At 40.5% G+C, this 19,765-nt stretch overlaps 1 protein-coding gene across 33 annotated transcripts in view; it reads right to left on the reverse strand.

Annotated features, from left to right (window-relative positions):
- The window catches only part of LOC104918691 (neurexin-1a), a 239,659-nt gene that overhangs the window by 66,060 nt on the left and 153,834 nt on the right, over window positions 1-19,765 (reverse strand). For all 33 annotated transcript variants that reach the window (XM_027272888.1, XM_027272825.1, XM_027272878.1 and 30 more), the window contains one exon: window positions 17,517-17,698. In XM_027272888.1, the coding sequence (XP_027128689.1) occupies window positions 17,517-17,698 (182 nt within the window). The remainder of the gene's footprint in view (window positions 1-17,516; window positions 17,699-19,765) is intronic.

The raw sequence follows: 19,765 nt of genomic DNA on the forward strand, positions 1-19,765 counted from the left end.
GAAGGCAGGTCTCCACATGCATGTGCTCAGATTTCCATACTTAGCTATGGGGCATCCTCTGATGTGATGTAATCACTTTATCACGGTAATGGAAATTGGATTTAATTTTCTCTTTTCAGCGGCTGCACTTTGATTCATCCCCACTTCAGCTTGAAGGGGAAAATTGACGGTAACTGATTCCTTGCCGCCTGCCCCTCATCCAGTCCATAAACAGAGATCTTATTTGTAGAGGCGGTAAAATTGTGTAATTAAAAACAATAATTCACTACAGGTTGTTATGTGTTGCTAATTAAGCTGAGTTGACAGAGCAAGGTGTGTGTGGTTGGGATGGCAGTTACAGCAGATATATTGCTTTGTAGTCATTACTCTGACAATGTGGAGGGCATGTAGGAGTCAGTTATCTTATTTGTGCCTCACACAGGAAGCTGCTTAAAGATTCGTGAAAAGATGAGGGACAGACCTTATCAAATGCTGAAAAGTATAGGAAAACTGACTCTGAACCGGCTGACTTCCACCAGCCCCACAATTATTTGGTTCCCCAAAAAGATTTCTTCAACAAAAATCCCCGAACACAAGAACTTCTGCTGCCACGTTTTACATTAAAACTGGCTGTGAAAAACATCACCTAACAACTCTCTCGCACATATCTACTCTTTCACCCTTCAACAAGGAGCTAGAAGTGCAATTTTGTAAATCCGCCCGGCAGATCAAAGTGCTACCATGTTCTAATGGCTGCCACCCACCCACCAGCCTCCCCTGTGGAAGAGCACCATCAGCAGTGCGTCTGAGAAGAGCCAAGACAGCCTGATTATCTTCTAATAGTTCCAGAGAGAGATAAAGACAGATACTGTAGACAGAGTAGGAGCGAGACAGAGAAAGTTGCAACTCGGTTAGTGTATTATACTGTTATGTTCCAGTGGAGAGAGTAAAAAGAAGACACGCAAGGACGGGGAAAGGATGATGAAAATGACTACGCTCTGTCTTTGTTGTGACTCTTATGCATTTTAGCCTTTGAAATGATAAAGCTACTCTGTAAGATGGCTGCCTCACTGCAGCACCAACGCCTGCCCTCCTGCCTCGCTCGTCTCTCTTTGACAAAGTCCTCAGTCTGCTTGACAGGATGATAATAACTATCAAACAGATTTCATAAATATGTGAAATAAAGATCAGAATAAAAGATAAAAGGGACGTTACTTCCAATTCTTTCTTGGAAAAGGGACACATCTGTGATGGAGAAAATACTTTTTTTTATTATTATTATTTTATAATTCACTGGAAGACCTGAGTGCAGTTTGTTCTGACACAGTCCTGTTAAATCCTTTGCCTTGAGTTAAGCAAAACATCACGTGCATTTTTAAAAAAAACCTTTTCTACAAAAAGACACCAACAATCAAGCCACTTACTGGACACATTTTAATCCTTATTTGACAGCACAATGAATCTATTTTAGCAGAAAACTTTCAAACGCAATTCACAACCATCAAGGAAGGCGTGTTTGCAAGCGCTTCCTGGCCATCTTGCACATTTGAGGGAATTTATGCAGAGACTATAGGCAATAAATATGCATATGTATACCGCATATGCATATTCACAATATCATAGTATGAATGTGGGCAAAGCCAAGACATATGAACACCAGGTTATGAATGAATAACCGCTTCGTAAACATGCTTGCACATTATAAAGATCATCCCCTGTTTGGCAGAGCTTATATTAATAAACATGATTATATTGCGCACATGGAAAATAGGAATTATTTTTGTTCATACAGCTTGCATCACCATAATCATTTCACTAGCTTGTGTTGAATGTCACCCATTATTCTTATGGGGAGATGTAACAGAGAATACTTGGACTTGATATCACGGCGCCTACTCTGGCTCCCTGTGGTCTGAGAAAGTGACAAAGGGAGGAATGGGATAGGTTGAGATTAAAAGATGAGAGCAGCTATCAGGTGGTACAGGCCTGATATCTGACTCTTTTTTTATTTTATTTTTTTTATAAAAACTATCCGTATTTTTTAAAGCCCAAGTTTGAGAGCTGGGCAGTTACATAACAAAATGTGGGAGTTCCTGAGGAATAAACACACAACATAACAACACCCAATGCAGGCTACATGTTTTGCTTGAAAGTCAGTGTTGGTTGCAAGTGTCTCACAAGATGTCTCGAGTGTGACCTTTCCTGGTGCTGATTTTAGCAACAGTCAAAATGTGCTTCATTTATTTCCTGCAGTCACAAGTAAAGCACCACTTCATTATTTCTTTGCTTTCCTTGTTCTCTTTTCTCACTTATCCTTTTTGTGCCAATTTTGGGGGATATTTGGTGCAGGAACCAGAGTTAGCACCCAGTCAAGGATTGCTCATTAGTGACCACACAATCATTTCTCCATTTACAACTATCTTTTTTTTATTTTATTTTGAGCAATCCTCACTTTTTCAACCAAATGTCACTATGTTCACTACATCTGGGTTAGAAAAACATAAACATAACTTTCTATGAGCACAGCATCAGTCAGAAAGCACTAACAGCATGGGTGCCGCATCACAGAGTTTGTCTGAAAGGATCAATAATGAAAATGAAGACTTTTGATTCCCACATCAAACTTTGGGTTTGAGTTATGGCCTGTCCTATTCAAGGCAGGAGTACGGAGCACTGTATTGAAAGGTCCCTACCTGACAAACAGGAGAGCTGCGATGAGTGACTGTCTGCGTTTCGGTTTGTCTATGACAGCGTCTGTCTTCATTCAGCTCTCTTAAATTGGCTTCGGAACCGATTGGAAATGGTTCTTTTATTATACACCTCCCATAACTCCCCCTCTCATCAAAGCCGGGCCATCTTTTATCTGGAAGATGACGTTTCCATTAGGGTCTGCCAACCTCTTACTGCTGCTCTGTGAGTTGTGGTGCTGGGGGAGAGCATTGTTAACCAACACAACATCAACAGGATCTCGCTGGCTGGGGCATGCACAACCCTCGGCCGTGGCAAGGCAGTTCATCAGATGACTGCTCATCCAGAACACACACAGGAGCAGGCACATAGACATACATACACACACGGCGTCTCTCTATTTCTCTCGCTCTCTTTGACTCTTTTTCTCTGCCGTTCTTAAACACACTGCACAACACAAAAAAAATTCACAGATCTGACAAAGTCAGACAACAGAGACACTGGAAAAAAAAGACAGAATTTGGCCAAGGGGAGCGTGCCTGTCAGCTCTTCCTCACCAGTTTGTGTTTCATCAAAGGTATGAGGAGCCCATAAGGTTCAGCTGCCAGTCTGGCAACACATTCAGTCCCCAAACACAGAACTAGGGCTCTTTCAAAGACTGAAGCCTGATGGCTCCCTCCCCTCTATGTTACTGTCTTCATTAACTTTGTCTCTAGACACAGCTTACATTAGCAGACAGGCCTTGGTTTTAAAAAATCAGGATAGTTTTAAAGCAGCAGGGTACACACAGGGCACTTTTTGCTCTCTACTACATTTTAAAGCCTGCATGTTAGCCAGCCCCGTTGACATTGTTGGTGCTAATGAGGACACGGCTGTGCCCGGTGTGTGTGGGTCGGCAGAGACATACGCTCTGGTCCCACTCTGGGAGTTTTAATTAGATCTACATTATCAGACTGTCTGTCCACATTGGCCCTATCAGCTACTGTTTGGATGCATCATAAATCATCAGTGCAAGTGACCACTAAAGATCTGTATTGTAGCTGTACTCTATGTGAAGCAATTCATCTCCTCCCATTAGTAAAACTGGAATGTCATTTCCGTCTCTGTCCTATTTTCAGTTTTCTTCTTTTCTTTCCATTTCTTCTCCGACTCTTATATTAATTTCTTGGGGTGGCTGGGGTAAAACAGCCTTTCCTCCATCATGATCACATCAAGCCCAACTCCTTGACCTTTGCTTTGCTGTAAATGTCAGCTTTCTTTATGAGGCCTGTGATGAGTTTATTGAACAATTCACACTCACTAACACACAAGGACACACACACACACACACACACACACACACACACACACACGCACGCATGGTCCACACATGCATGCGCACACCCTGCCATGGGATCTGTCCTTCACAGCCAACTATAACTCTGATTTCTAGGTGTCTGCTGAAAATTCATGGTGCTCAGTGCTGGCAGGCAGCATAACAGTGGCTGACCGCCATCCTCAACAGAACCACTACAAATAAATCAAGATTTCATGGGGACTGAAATGGCTTCCTACAAAAGACCTGATAGACCTTCCAGACTTCAATGAAGGTCTGTCCTGTAATTGTAGGCATAGTCTATCTCTTAAACTTAAAACTAAAGTACCCATTATTGGAATGGAAAACATGGTATAATAAACAACACTAGGCAGTTAAGCACAGTAAAGCCCTTCCATATTTTTTGTGTCTACTACAATATAGTGTGAATCAAAATTGGCCAACAATGTGTCATAAAAATTGGGCCAACTCAACTCTCGGCATATGCTACAGTCTTGATCTGATCTCAGGCTGTTCCTGACTCAGCGTTCTTACAGAGTTGTGGTTTATAACAGGGGGAGTGATCGGGCTAGGGTGGCAAGCACTACTGCCACAATGATAAATGTTGTGCATTAGAACTGTCTGGACCTCTGTGCCCATGTTGGCCTGCAACTCCGCCTAGTGGAGCATAGAGCTGAGGGAGGCAATAAGAAGCAGGTATAACATGCCGTTCCTGAACATTTTTTTTTATCTTCTTGTCACTCTTGCCTCTGACTGTAACAGAGGCCATTTTAATAAAGAAAACATGTGATCAGACCAGGAGCATGCCTTATCTCCCTATGCTGGGTTGAGATCTTACATGCTTGGCTGTTACTGAATAACTTTTAATAGGGAGGAGGGCACACACACTTTTGCATAAATACTGGTGCAAATCTGTGACATAACAAATGGTCACAGAGGTTCTGAAGACCAGGTTGTATCCGACAACCTGTCAGTAGTTTTCCCAATACACAGAAACAGCATATACAAGAAGGGAGCTCATGTGCGTGTGCATGTCAGCTTGTGTCCTTTCTAGACTTAATCCTAGCGCCTCCCTCATTTCATCTTATCCTCCTCATCCCACTGTGCCAACACCAGGCTTTTCCTTTAATGAAATGTTTGGGTCCTTGCACAGTCCTTACTCTTTATCTTTTTACTTTTATCCTTTCTCTTTCCTACAACTTATCGTCTGTCTTTCTTCCCTTCATTGTCTTTGGGTTTTTATCAGTCATCTTGCTTGGAAAGGTAATAAAAGGTCCGACATATTGAGGGAGCCTTGCTCTGCTTTGTCATTTTGTTCTCCTGCACCCTTCTTTTTGTCTTTTATTTTTGTTTGTGGCGGCAGACCTTATCAAGGAGATGGGCGTGCGATAAGCCCTGTGTAGCGCTTTGTGGTGAAATAATACGACAGGCTGATAAAGCCTGGTGGGTGAGTAGTTCACTGCTGATTCTCTCCTCCCCCCACTTTCCTCTTCCCAGGGTGTGCTAGGAAGTCCCCTGTGTGGCTGAGAGTTATCAAACCTTTCTGTCAGGTTCCACCTTTGACAAAATGTCAGCCCTCCTACATTGATACATGCAGTCACATGTTAATGCTCACTTCCACAGTCGCACTGCTTAAATTGTTGATAATAATTTGATGCTCGCTTGTCTTACAAGATGATATAATAATTTACCCACTGCCAGGTTTGCAACTGTGCTGCCTACTGTTAACTCCTGATGCCTACTGATACCTACCTAGTTTTTCTTTCTTTCTTTCTTTCTTTCTTTCTTTCTTTCTTTCTTTCTTTCTTTCTTTCTTTCTTTCTTTCTTTCTTGTTTTTTTTTCAATCAAATAAACTGAAAACTGTGGTCATTAGTGACATGTACTGTAAAAGGTTTTGAAAACAGGCTGATGTCAAAAATAACTAAGTAAGTAACTAAACAAACATCTATAGACATAATGGAGGACTGCAAACAATAAATAAAATATCTGGATAACAAAAACTTTTCTCTACCATCTGTTTTACTACTGATGGAGTCACAAGTTCCTGGCTCAAGCCATTACTCTGTCTGTAATCTACAGCATCTATTAAGATTTCATGAAGTGGTAATGATTATACAATTACTTCCAGCTTGGAAATACCATAATAACGGCCACAATGACAACGGTTTGCGAGTTTAGGGAGTGGATGTTTATGGATTAAAAAACACACACACAGACTCACTGACTGGCTGACCATCGATTTGTGTCACTATTGACTAAAGGAGGTTGGTGGGAGACGCTGCCACTCAATAGCAGTTACATTTTCATATAAATAACAGTGGCTTTCTGGCCTGTAATCGTCTCAAAAATGACTGCATGGGTGAAAAGGTGGGCATAGAGGGGCATGGTATTGATTACCATGGATCCTTTAAGAAATAACAGCACTTGGATGACATGTCCATCCCATGTCATCACTAGATTGTATCCTACTGAATTGTAATCATCTTTTACCTTTTTATAAATTTGACTGCCTTTTATTTCTTACATGTCTCAACAACACCTGCACAACCTATAGCAACCCTCAGCTATACAGTTTGCTCCGTAGATGTTTTGTCTTCATACTTGATCAGGCATTATAATGCTTCAGTTATGGAGGCAGATTAAAACCTTGACTTTCAAGTGTTAAGCTCAGTCCTGATCCAGCAGAGACGGAGAATTCCCACAACAATTTTCTATGTCTTTTATAGCAGCTCCTTGTCAGACTCAAGGCTATTTCTCAAAATGCACTGGTGAATTAAAGAGTTAAGGAGAAGCAGATACTTCAAGCATAACTGATTTATTAGGCCAAGTGAAGGGAGGAGACGAAGAGAAGAAAATGAATTAGGCCTCACATGCACTTTTAATTACTGTTGTCAAGGTGTTTGCTTCGCCCTTCTGGGAAAAGCAAACTAAACCATCACTCATACCAACTACTTAGAAGACCCGAAGAATGAGCCATAAAGTTTAACACTCCATCTATAGTGCAACATTTACAGCAACATAAACAAAACTCAACCTTCTCCCTGCAACATCTCTCTTCTCCGCTGAGATAAAGTGCACTGCATGGTTGATAAACTGAGCAGAATGAGGCCACAGATCCAGGGGTGCTCTTCTCACCTCATGTGCCCACCTGAGGGATAGAAGAGGACAATGGAACAACATGTGCCTGTCTGTTTGATCTCCCTGCACATGTAGGCTGCTGACACGTCATGGACTGTTTACTCTTGCACAGGCAGCACTGTTGGCCTTCACTGCACAGCTCTTATTATAGCAGAGAGGGGCAGAGAAATATTTTCACGCACATGTGCACACACATACACACACGCAACATTTTCCTTTGATGAGTCTGTGGAATAAGCCATCTATGGCTAGAGGCTCTGTTAAGAGTGCTTGGCTGCAATGTAACTCTTTTATAGCTAAGAGACAAGAGACTAGCCAGACAGTCTGCCTTAAGAGCAATAACGATGAAAGAAATACACAGCAGTCTTGCAATGTTTAACTTCGAAGTCAAGTGCTGCTCAGTGTATAATTGGAGTTAAAAACTCTGTGTTTCTCAGTTGGATTTGAGTAATATTGACTGGAAGCTATGGAGAATATAGGGAGGGTCACTAAATCCATTATTCATAAACAGGGGACACAAGGAGGGTGAGTGTTTCTGCTGACAATGTGGTTACACTCCCAGAAGCCAAGAGACATTTTAAAAGCGGATACAGTTCCCCACCTCGCCAACCCCAGTCAAGATTGGTTTCAGTTGTGTTGATTTCCATATGTCCATACGATATGTCTTGCCTCTCAATCTGTAGCTTCCTGCTGCTCATTCACTCTTAATGTTTTATGAGTCTGTGTGGTTTTTTGGTGAAAGTAGACTGTAACAATATAACGCCATTTCCTTGTTCCTGGCAGATACACAGAGCAATAGACCCTCTCCAATAAAACAAAACAAAAGTGAAATAAAGAGAATAAGCTCATGTATTAATCAGGTTAACTGAGCTAGACCACCAACAGTGTACACCAATTCACCCACTGTCGCACGCAACGAAATGTTTCCACAGCAGCACATAATTAAAAACAGCATGCTCGTATGTGTATTATATTTTAAACAGGCTTCGATGGAAAGCACAAGGGGCTGAAGATGAGAACAGTGGAAAAGGTAATTAAGTTGACCAGAACAATGCGAGCCGTCTGTTTAATATTTCATGCAGCCCCACACAAAGCACTGTCGAAGCCATCAACAACAGGGCACCAACAACAATTATGGAATAATTAGCTGAGAAGCACCCTGGATGATTTTTCTTTGCCAGAGATATGTGTAAGTAATTGTCTAAGTAATTTCAGACTTTGCTCTCTACTCGACCCTGGTATGCACCAGCAGATGGACTTGGATACAGTGCATGAGTGCATGTGTAATAATACAGCTATGATAAAAGAGTATGAAACCATTTTTGGAACACAGGGTGGTCTTTGGTCTAGTCTCTGTTTGCGTGTTTCTCATGGCAGCTGGTAATATTAATATCAGTCAAAATTCTTATTATTAAAAGAAGGAGGAGTATAATGTCTTTCCTTCATTGGTCCAGATTTGATGATGGAAAATGGCTAAACTGTTAGAATCACAGGACTTGGAGTCCAAGCAGATTAATAGAATAAAACAGTTAAATTTAAGTTTAACTGTTTTAACTTACAGATTAGGCTAATGCCAACAATGCCAGCCTCCAAGCTGGTTAATCTTCTGCATTGTCTTTTTTACCAAAAAAATACAAAAACACAAAACAAAAATACTTTTGTGTGACCTACTCTGAGCCACTTTGTTTATTTCCCATATACCTTAACCCATAACTGGAAATTAGATTATTTCTGACTGACCATACCTTTAGATTTAGATCAACTTCTGGGTGACATTTGCTCAGTCTGGCTTTATAATTGGAGGTGCAGAGTGTGGACTGGTAGTTGGAGAGGTTCCAGTTCACCTTCTGGGTACTGCTAAGGTGCCCTTGGCGCTCAACCTGTAACTGCTCGGGGGTCACCGCAATGTGGCAGTCCCATCACTCTAACATCTCTCCCTAAATTGCATACTATATATCCTGCGTGTGCATGTCTGTATTTCAGGCCTGTGTGTGAGAAACTGTAATAGAGTGGGGAAAAAAAATCTACCCCTTGTGGAATAATAAAGTAGTTTTACTTCTTCTCAATCACGTTTATTCCTAAATAGTGCATATATTTGTTGAAACCTGAAACTGAAACATGAAAAGAAAAATAAATTACAACTGAGAAAAATATTGATAATTTAATATTACAGAGCGATTCTAGAGAAAATGTGCTTCATGTGTGTTAGTCGGGGGGTGCTGTACTTCATCACACTGCAATGGAGCGGGAAAGAGTGAGACTATTTTTATCCCACCCTGAAGGCTGGGGCAGCTGTGTCAAAAGTCAACAACTATGGTGACTCCGTGCTGCACCGATCCAGTCCCAAACGTACACGAAACCACTCTCTTTCACACATGCTTAGACATACTGAGATTTGACTTTTAATATTTTACATTAAGGATAAAAAACGAAAGTCGAAATAGTCTGTCTGATTTATAGGAACTTATGCAACTCGAATCTTTGCCTGAGCTAATTCATCCTTAAAACTGTGATAACAAACAGAATGTCAATACTCCTAACCTTATGACCCAGAAAAAAAAAAGCAAACGTGGATGACAGTGTAACATTGACGATGAAATCAAATTTACTCCATGTTAGCCATGGCAATATTGCTCTGTATGAGGCAAGCCCATAATGTATTGATGTACAGCTTTGAGAATGACAAGCTGTACTCACTGTGATTTGTTACACTAATAAAAGTGAAGACACATTATTGTCCTGCCCTCTCAAATACACATACACACACATCTTCCTCTCCCTCACTCTCTCCTACACACACACACACACACACACACACACACTCCTCTTCATGGACCACTTGGCTTTGTAGTGGCAAAGAGCTTGAACAAATTGAGAAATGATTGGAATTGAAAGATGAGTAATGGTGATTCTAGCGCTGTCCTTTCTCAATATGGAGATGATGAGATTTGATTCTTTGAGGTCAGGTACATCATCCGAGCTGAGTGTCTGCCCCGTCTATGACTAAAAGAGATAGGAGGCCATTCAGTCTCACATGCGAGCTTTTTGCCACAATCAGTCATGGCTGACACAAAATCAATGCTATATTTACCAGTGTCATTACGATACCATTACTACTATTTATCGACACTTAAACAAGCTCAAGTTCTGTATGTTAACTGTATGAGAAACATATGTTAAAAGAGTTGAGAAGTTGTGTACCATCACGCCACTGCCTCCTCCCCATTCATCTACGTGTTATTGAATCAACACAGACGGACTAAATTAGGTCAATGACGTCCTCCCTGCACGGCAAACTGCCAAACATACTGACAACCAAATGGCAGTTTCACTGACACTCCAATAAGGGGAAAGCAGGGAAAGAGAGAAATGGCATCTGGTCATGACTTTAAATGTGACAGAGCTGGCTAGAGCTGGGAGGTTTGTTAATATGCATTGTTGACACAAATGTGGCTATGATTACAAGTATTCCTTCTCGGATTATTGATCCAACAAAGGGACACTAGAACTGCTAAGAGGTCAATTTTTACCCCCTTGGCGTTTTCAAAGAAGTGTAACGCTGTTAAAATAAAACATCTCTTAGTTTATTTTTACCGCTCAAAGAAACCAGTGCATAATGCTGCAGCAACAGTTGCTATTATACCAAGAGAGCTAGCTATATTTGATACTAGATACTAGGCTGGTTGGATGGATTTGGAAACATGAACCAGAGCAGCAGGAGAATGAAAGACCAAGAAATTGTGAAAAGTCAGCGACGATCAGATAAGAAGCAATAATGGTGGACATAAATGGGGAGAATCAGATAGAGAGATAACATGAATGTGTGTGTGTGTGTGTGTGTGTCAGATGTGCTTTTGCGATAGCGAGAGAGTGAGCACACTGTTTCTTTATTTTCAGTACCGTAACAACACATTGTGTCACATTTAACCTTTATTAATGATCTATTTCTACAATAATTCTATTATTTAAATGTGTTAATTAATTTACTGTTTGTTTGTTGTGTAGTTTATAATGATGCATTTGACCTGTTTGATCTATAATAGAATAAAGCAACTGTAAAATTAATAACCCCAGAAAATGAATTGTAAATAGTTATTTTGTCAAATATTTCTTATTATTTTAATAACAGAGTAAAATTTAACAACTAATGATGTTTTTACAGGAGGTAAAAATGACAAGGGGGGAAATGACATTACAGTTCTTCATAAATTAAAGAGTAAAATGAGAAACACAAAATGTTCAAACAGAAGAAAAATAAAAACTACAGTTAGACTTCCCATCTATGGTTTCTACTGATGATCCTTAAATTACACGCTCTGTTGCTTTTAGACCTTTTGATGAAAGTGGAGAAGGTTGGCTGCTCAGCCTGTCTTAAGTTATCGTCCCTGTGAGCCGAGGGAAACTCCAGAAGTAAGAGTGACTTGTGTCAGCACAAACCATGGAAAGTCAAATCACTTTATGAGATGGATGTGTTTACTCCTACCCTCTGTTCATTAGAGCGTGACAGTTCAATGATGAATAATGTCATGGGGAACAAATCTGTGTTTGGACACTGTGTCTTTAATATCAAAAATACTTCTCAAAGATCAGCTTTTTTTTTTTTTTTTTCTTTAGGCCTGTCACATTTCATGTTGCAAAGGAGCAGTGTGTATGTTTTATTATCTTGAATTCTTCAGTTTTGATCGTTTTGCCATTGTGGCATAGAAGCGGAAAACAGGATCTCTGTTTTTATTTTCACCTGACAGTTTCACACGCAGGACTGAGTTTTGACTCAAATTCAATACAAATGTGTTATTGCAATTTAGAATGGGAAATGACATGCTCCCTTTTATTTTTCAATCCGCTTACAATGCATCATCACCATGACAAACCACCATCCCAGTCCTATACTGGGATTGTTACCATAGCAACAGCTGATAAAGTAATGTGGAGAAAAAAAGTTGGTTTCCAAACTGGGAGGTGACAACTGTTCAAACATGACAATAACATCCAAGAAAAATATTCAAAAATGTCTCGCTGAAGATGTCATCAAATACTTCCGCCCACGTAGGTTAACACCAGTACAGTTTTAGCTGCATTTCTTTTCCATCTATAGAAGATAAGAACATACTGCACTTGACATCTGTCTGTTGCTCCAAAGGCCTGCTAACAACTGACTGATGTGTCTTGACTGAGCAAGTAGCACAGGAAAGCTGTATACCACTGAATCCTGAGGGCATTGCATGCAGGTCTGTTCTATGTGTGTGTGCAGAGTGAGCACGAGAGGTAATTACTGGGGCTGAGACCTTAACAGGAGTAGTGGATGAGAATAAGATCCCTTCCCTGGGCAGGTGTTTTAATAGGAGTATGGGGGATAGCGTGACATTGGTTCTCTCCTGAGACCTGAAGCACCTCTCCCAGGTAACAATCTCACCTGTAGCATCAAATCACACTGTGCAGTATTCACTTAATGAAGCACGCAATTCTGCATAATCTTAAGTCTGACAGTAGGGTGATCTACAAAAATACATAAAAGATGACATTTTCTGACTTGAAAATGGAGATGCTTGAAAGTCTCACTTCTTAAGCCATTTTACATGATTAATAGGAGAGAGGGCAGGAGTTGAAACTACAATTAAAGGTGTCTTCCATCAGAGGAAGAACCTCCTTTCTGGTAGTCAGCTAAAGGAGGACCGAGGGGAGCGATGCTCCACCAAAGAAGTCATTATTTCTCCACCATCCCCTCTGCTCTATGGAATACATTAACTTCACAGCATCACTGTCTTAGCCAGAGTGCCTCCGTTGCTTGTTTTTTTAAAGGGATGCATGCAATTAGAAGAAGGGAGAAAGAAGAAAGTGCTTGGAATAATCTCCAACCCCCACACAGAGATTGAGTACCAGCACAAAACAAGCTCAGTGGGCCCCTCGGGGCCATGCCTGAGACTGAGGAGAGCCTCTGATAGTCACTGTCACCACTGCTCATTGACAAGAAAAAAGGATGAAAACAACTGCAAAGCCTCCATTTCACTGAGTAAATGGCTTCCTAAAAATGTACAGATGGATTTCCAATAACAGCAAAACCACCCTTGTTTGTGCAGGGAAAAATAAATGATACTTCCTTTGTGGGGGATAAAATACCTTAACAGCATCAAAGTAAAAATCTACCTCTACTTTAATATCTGAGGTGAAGTCATAGATATTGCACAGCAAAATATAATAGCATGTTTAACAGAGAATGTTCCGCACACCCGCGTCTTATGAATTTTGTTACAATTCCTCTTCTATATGGATTACTGTGCTACATGGATCATTACATCCTTCATTCTATGTTTTGCATAATGCCATTGTGAATATTTCCCTGGATTTGACTAGGATTTCAGCTACGGTGAAATTAATTATATATATTTATTACTTGGATACTTTGCCAGGGCACACTATCATGTGCAGTCTTAAATCCACATGGGAAACTTGTCCATGTAGCCTCATGAATATGCTTCACCTTTGAAAAAGTGAAAGGGATTGTGAAGAATCATCATAATTGGAGAAGCAGCAGAGGCATTATTATGAATCTAGTCCTCTTTCCATGTGCGCTACAGTAATGAGCCTGAGGAAAGTGATTGTCGTACATTTGATGGTTCACTGACTTCACAGTCATTGTCTTTATCTGCGATAGAAAGAGGAGGCGGAGGAAGGATCACAATTCCTTTGAGGTGAATTTAAATCATAGTCTCCACATATTACTCAGAAAAATTCCCTCTTGAGAGTGTGAGCTGAGATGGCGTCCTTCAAGCCCCGCTGGGTTTCCTGTCATCATGAAATGGGAGCAGGAGATTAGGGGGGGTGAGGGATGTAGAGGATGGAGAAGGAGGGGGGTAAATACTGAAATCTGGTATAATCCCATCTCATATAGCTGAAGATACACTCCTAAGACATTTCTGCTCAGAGGTAACAGAACGGAATAAGGGGAATACACTGGGAATCAGCCTTAATACACTGTTTGGAAAGAATGCATCAACAACTCCAAATTTGGTTAATACTGTTCATATTCAATAATGGTTATCAGCAGTTTGTTATACTTATTGAATGGTTACGCTCATTTTACTATAGAAAATGAAACAATTTGGCCACTGTGAGCTAAAACCTACTCCTGATTAAATGTTGTAATTGATTTAAAGTTATTTTATTATATTGTTATTTCATTTTACAGTGTAAGCCACTAAGGGTACGGTTCAACCAGGTAAGGCAGGTGACTGGCTCTCACTGGTTTTTCTTGCAAAAGAAATGCATCAAAGTGGCAATTTTGCATAGCTCATTGTGTTTAATGGAGTGCTGTAAAGCACGTCCTTTCCACTGTAATTAACAAGGAGAAGACAGAAGCGTGAAACACATATCTAGAGGGTTTTTATCATAAGTATTCCAATTTCATAATACATTTTGATTTAATTTCCTGCTGTTCTTTCATTTGGCTGCAGCACAAAACTTAAAATATCCCTTATGACAATTTAACATTACAGTCAGTAATACAAATCTTTTAAGACACACTTCAATATACATAAGAATTTTGCCAGTGAACATTATTTGATTGACTATTTTTAATGTGATACATTTATAACTAATAGTTAGGCAAAACACTATTGCACACAGGGCAGAAATCTTACAAATAATACAGTTCTAGTTTTTGTTATGTTAAATAACTATGAACAAATATCAAGACCATGACCTCCATGCCCCAGTTCATGCCTCTTCTCTGTCTCTTTAAAACGCTTCTCTTTCTTTTCTCTCATTTTCTAATGAAATGCAACATTTCACAAAGCCCCCAGATTAATGTGCGGACATAAATAAATAAGACGAAGCATTCAGAGTGACTGCTGATGCGAGAGGAGAGGGGATTCTCACAACCCACTGCCCCTGCGGTAAGAACATGCCTTATCAACATTTTCTCTGTGTAAAATGTCAATGGAATGCTTCACATATCATCAACAAGGCAACGCATGCATCTGTAGTAAGCTGCATGAACTCTCTGCCTTGTTAGACCATGTCTGTAAACCTCCAGTTCAAGGTGAACCTGAAACACTAAGACATGACCCCTGTCTTCTCTTGATAGTTCGAGAGTGGACACATAAATAAGAGTATAATGTGTGGCACACACAGCTTTTCAAGGTGCTACCATGCTACAGCTACCTATTAAGTGTGCATTGCCCAGGCTGCATGGTATTTCTAGGAATTCACCTTTACTTCTGATCAAGGACTGGATGGGAATTAACAACATCATATTTGAATAGCTCAGGAATAAGTTTTAGCAGTGTGCATGATGTACAAGCAAGTGAGCAAATTTGTATGTATATTAATTCAGTACTGAACTGGAATGAGCTACCGAGCAAAGCCCTGTTGTGCATTTAAGTTGAAAAGGAGCCCAGTTTATGCAAATCGTTAGAGAAGACATTTTTCATCACTCACATGAAAACGATGTATAAAGAAAAGCTTGCCTGTTTCATCCCTGTTCAGGTGTTTCTGAGCAGGTGGACAGGAGCCCAGAAAGCTGCAGAGGGTCGTCGTGGAGTGTTTGCACATCTGACTGAGCATACAGTATCTGTCCTTTTACACCTACAGTCCAATTTACGTTCTTTTGAACACCTTGTGTGCGTCCCTGCGCAGCATTAGATAATGAATGGTGTGCATGAAAAAGGTTGCATCCTTTTAAATTACCTGGATACTCCTCAATTAAAATAAGGGCAAAGGAATCACTTGGCCCAAGGCTTGGGAGAAAAAAAAAACATGACAAAAAAGCAATTCCATGCAGAGCTAGTACAGAAGTGTCTCATAAAAACATCATGGCTGCCTAATGTCCTCAGGATGGGCCTGCTTATGTCATGGTGTGCTTACTGTGTGTGTAGGCAGCTTGGGTTGAGACAAACTTCAAGACCAATTCCATGTTTGTGCATGTGTGGTAGTCTGTACAGTAGCTTTACTGTTTGTGTGTGTGTGTATGGTGTGCACACAGCATCAATGTTGTCATGCGCGTGGGAATGTATTTTCAGCTACCTCAGATACGTGCACTCCTACGGCCGCTTACATGCACACGTGTATTTCATGTTTAGAATAAACAATTGACAGATGTATTTTCAGTAGTTAAAACTAAAACCTGCACAAAAATAATATTAAAGCAGGATTAACAATATCATCCAAATCATCAAACCTGCAACAAGCTTAGCAGGCTAAAATACTGAAAAGAAAAAAATAGAAAAAGAAAATAAAAAATTATATATGCTGATAACCGCTGAGTTTGCCATTTTTTTACCCATCCTGAAATTGAGGACCTTTCAGTATGTTCTCTGCACAAGTGTTTTTATCCTCTTACCTCCGCAAGTCGATAGAGGGTTAGTTGCTCTGTGTGCACACGAGAACACGGAGATTCGTTCTGACAAAATAAGATCATACTGGATTTACAGGCAAAAAGCCTCCAGGCAGTGCAGAAACCAGTGTCATTTCTGAATAAATGCATCTGTGGATGCACATGTAGACATGTAGTCTCACTTTTAGATGCCTCTGGTCTATTTAAATTAAAGAAATATGTTATTTTCTGTGACATTCATTTGTTATGTTCAGCCACTCCTGCAAACATTTAGCTATGGTGAGAACACACAAACATATTCATGGTTTTCTACATCCTGACTTATGGCTATCATTCAAATTTACCATATTTTTCATATATTAAATACATCAGAACAAAAAGCATCCTTAAAAAGTAAACTTGCATCAGCAATTATTCAAAAAGGTAAAAGTATATTTCAGCTGTGTTCACTCTCTCTAGTTGGGCAGCTCCAACAGCACCCCATCCCCTCACCAGTGAATGTTACTGTCAGTAATTGGGTGCTACCGAGAGGAAGGTCATATGGTAGCCAGCAGAACTCTGTCCAGGTCAGAGATGCACTGTATGGAACTAGCACTTATTACAGCGCCATTTCCCTCAGCTCCTGCTGCACACACACACAGCAGCAATTACACAGAGAAAAGAGGTGAGCAAGCATGGTCTCCTTCTCTAAACACACAATAAACTATATGTTGTACTTTCCATGAATCCATTCTCTCTTTTGTGGCTATAGAACTCAATACAGTTACAATCCCCCTTAAAGCTTCTGAAAACTTGGCTTTTAACCTTCAGTATTTCTGGAAAATGTGAAAAATACTTGACTAAATAAGAAACAAAGTCTCAAAAACAAGTATTATTCATTAAAACTCAGTTAATTTGCTTGATACAGATTTTAATTGACAACTTAACTGGTGACATCATCTTTTTTCCAATTGAACCCCGCCTACTTCAGTATGTTTTCAGGGCTTTATCCAAATGTAAATGTATGTAAACCGTGCAATAATATACTGAAAGTATAAACGTTTATAAATAGGTTCTTGACTTACAATGTGGAGCTTCAAGAAGTCGCCAAGACCAGAGGAGCTATCCACCCTCACCAGGACAGCGTCCTTCAGGTGTGTGCTGAAGCCAATGGCGAGCCGGTCTGCCCTCGTGCTCGGACGGTCATTTGGCGGCCACGTGTATGTGATCAGTCCACCATCTCGCCCAAATATGTAAGTTGTTCCCGCTAGAGAGGATAAAAAAAAAGCAGAGAAAGAACAGATAAAAGACGTCAATAGTGTGTTCCCCCTTACAACCATGTGCCAGGTGTCAACACAAAAACATTATTAACGCAGCAAAGCTGGCATCCATGCCGTGTGTACAGAGCACCGTCAGTCTGGAGTGTTTTATTGTGCTGAGTAATGAATTTGCGATGCACTGAGCGACACATCACTCTTGAGGAGCTCTCAGCCCCATCTGAGGGCTTAAGCACACTCATGTCAATTCGTGAGTATGGGGACATTCAGCGGAAATTAGGGAGGCAGGTACTGGTGCCGCTTTCCTCATAATGCTGCACAATAACTCAGTTTTACTGCTATTGCATGTTTCACCTCTAGTAGAAAGAGATACAAGTGAACGCTAGCAAATTTCCAGTCGTGTCCCCGGTGCCCAGGTAACCCAGCGAGCCAAACGGGCACCTCCCCATCTCTCCCGCTTCATTAGCAGCCTCAAAGGCAGACGCAGCCAGCAGCATTATTGACTGACTGGTCCAATTATGCCCTTCTTACGACCTCCAAACCAACTATTTCTTGTCTCGCTGCATAATCTCATTGTCTTTAGCAGTCGTATGAAAGGTTTGAACACGACCTGGTAGATGGAAGAGTGATTCTAATTACCTAGCTATTCAGTGAGGAGGAGCCTTGCGGCATTATGCCACTGACCTAGTGAAAATGACGGTTGAAAAAAAGCCCTACTCTGCTAATAAAGGAGGGAGTCTATTAAAAGTGGTACGTCACAGTCTTGGGTTTTGAAGCTTTGCCGGCGATGCAGCATTTCACCATTTAAAAGCTGTCAGACTTGTCTCAATCAAATAAGTGCCTATTTTTCCCCCAATTAGAAACCTTCATTAGGATAGTGTTTCAATTCATTTTTGCCATGACACAGAAAAAGAGAAAGTGTGGATATGTGCGTGTGATTGTGAGCGAATGAGTATGTGATTGGGAAATAAATGCCTATGAGAAAGCCTGAAAATGAATGCAGCTGTCAGATTAGCATAGAAACAGCTATCTTCATGAAAAATTAGACAGGGAGCTCTGCTAGTGTGTTATGCATTTACATGTGTGTGTGTGCGTGTTGAGAGTGAGAAGGAGAAACAGCGAGAGAGTGCAAGGGAGCGAGAGAGAGACAGAGTGTGTTAATATTCATAGGGGCAGGGAGTTAAACAGCCCTTGCCTGAACAATAGATTATAAATCATTCTGACTGTAATTCCAATATTTTCTTGTAAACCAGTTCACAGGGATATAAAACTATCGATATATTTTGCATTAATTCATATATTTCTGTTGTTTTCCTCCCCCTGGCGTTTCTTCACAGTGCAGTGATTAAAGTGCGTCACTCTACTCTCAAGTTCCTTTTCCAATTTTGTTCCCTCATTTGAGTCAATACATACTGTCAACCATTAGCTAAAAAGAATTGCATCATTAATTAACAATAATGTGATTAACAAATGATGTCGGGACATACAGATCTATGGTGGGATTTATCGTTTTCATAAAGCATAACTCGCATTTATAAAACGTAATGAAATAACACTGTAAGCATTCTTGTTCCCCTAATGGATAAAGCGTTATGAAGCTTGATGACTTCTACAAAGGAAAAGACATTATGCGTAATATATTTACGAGGCAGGCATCATTTCTTTTTCATGAAGTCTGCCGGCTACCGCTGAAAACCCTTCTTGTACCACTAATGCATATCTGATGTTGGCCCTTTCACAGAGCGATCTTCAATTCATGTAGCTCACGCTGGACGGTTGTCACTGTCTCTGAGTTTCCCCCCAAGCCACCAAACACTTGCTCCATGCTCGAGCTTATTATAATTAAGCTCTTTTAAACCATGTCACTGTTGGAACTCACTGGGCCCTTAAGCGTACATTTCCCCCTCTGTCTATTCATATGATTTGACACCCACTTTATCCCAGTGACAGCTTATTTACTGTTGGTGACCCCAGCAAAAAAACACTATAATTTAAAGATTGCTCATTTCAGAGGACTGCTGTGCAGATCTTGCTACTGACACTCTTGAGCTAAATGG

This window comes from Larimichthys crocea, chromosome III (genome assembly GCF_000972845.2).
Source record: "Larimichthys crocea isolate SSNF chromosome III, L_crocea_2.0, whole genome shotgun sequence".
Lineage (NCBI taxonomy): Eukaryota > Metazoa > Chordata > Actinopteri > Sciaenidae > Larimichthys > Larimichthys crocea.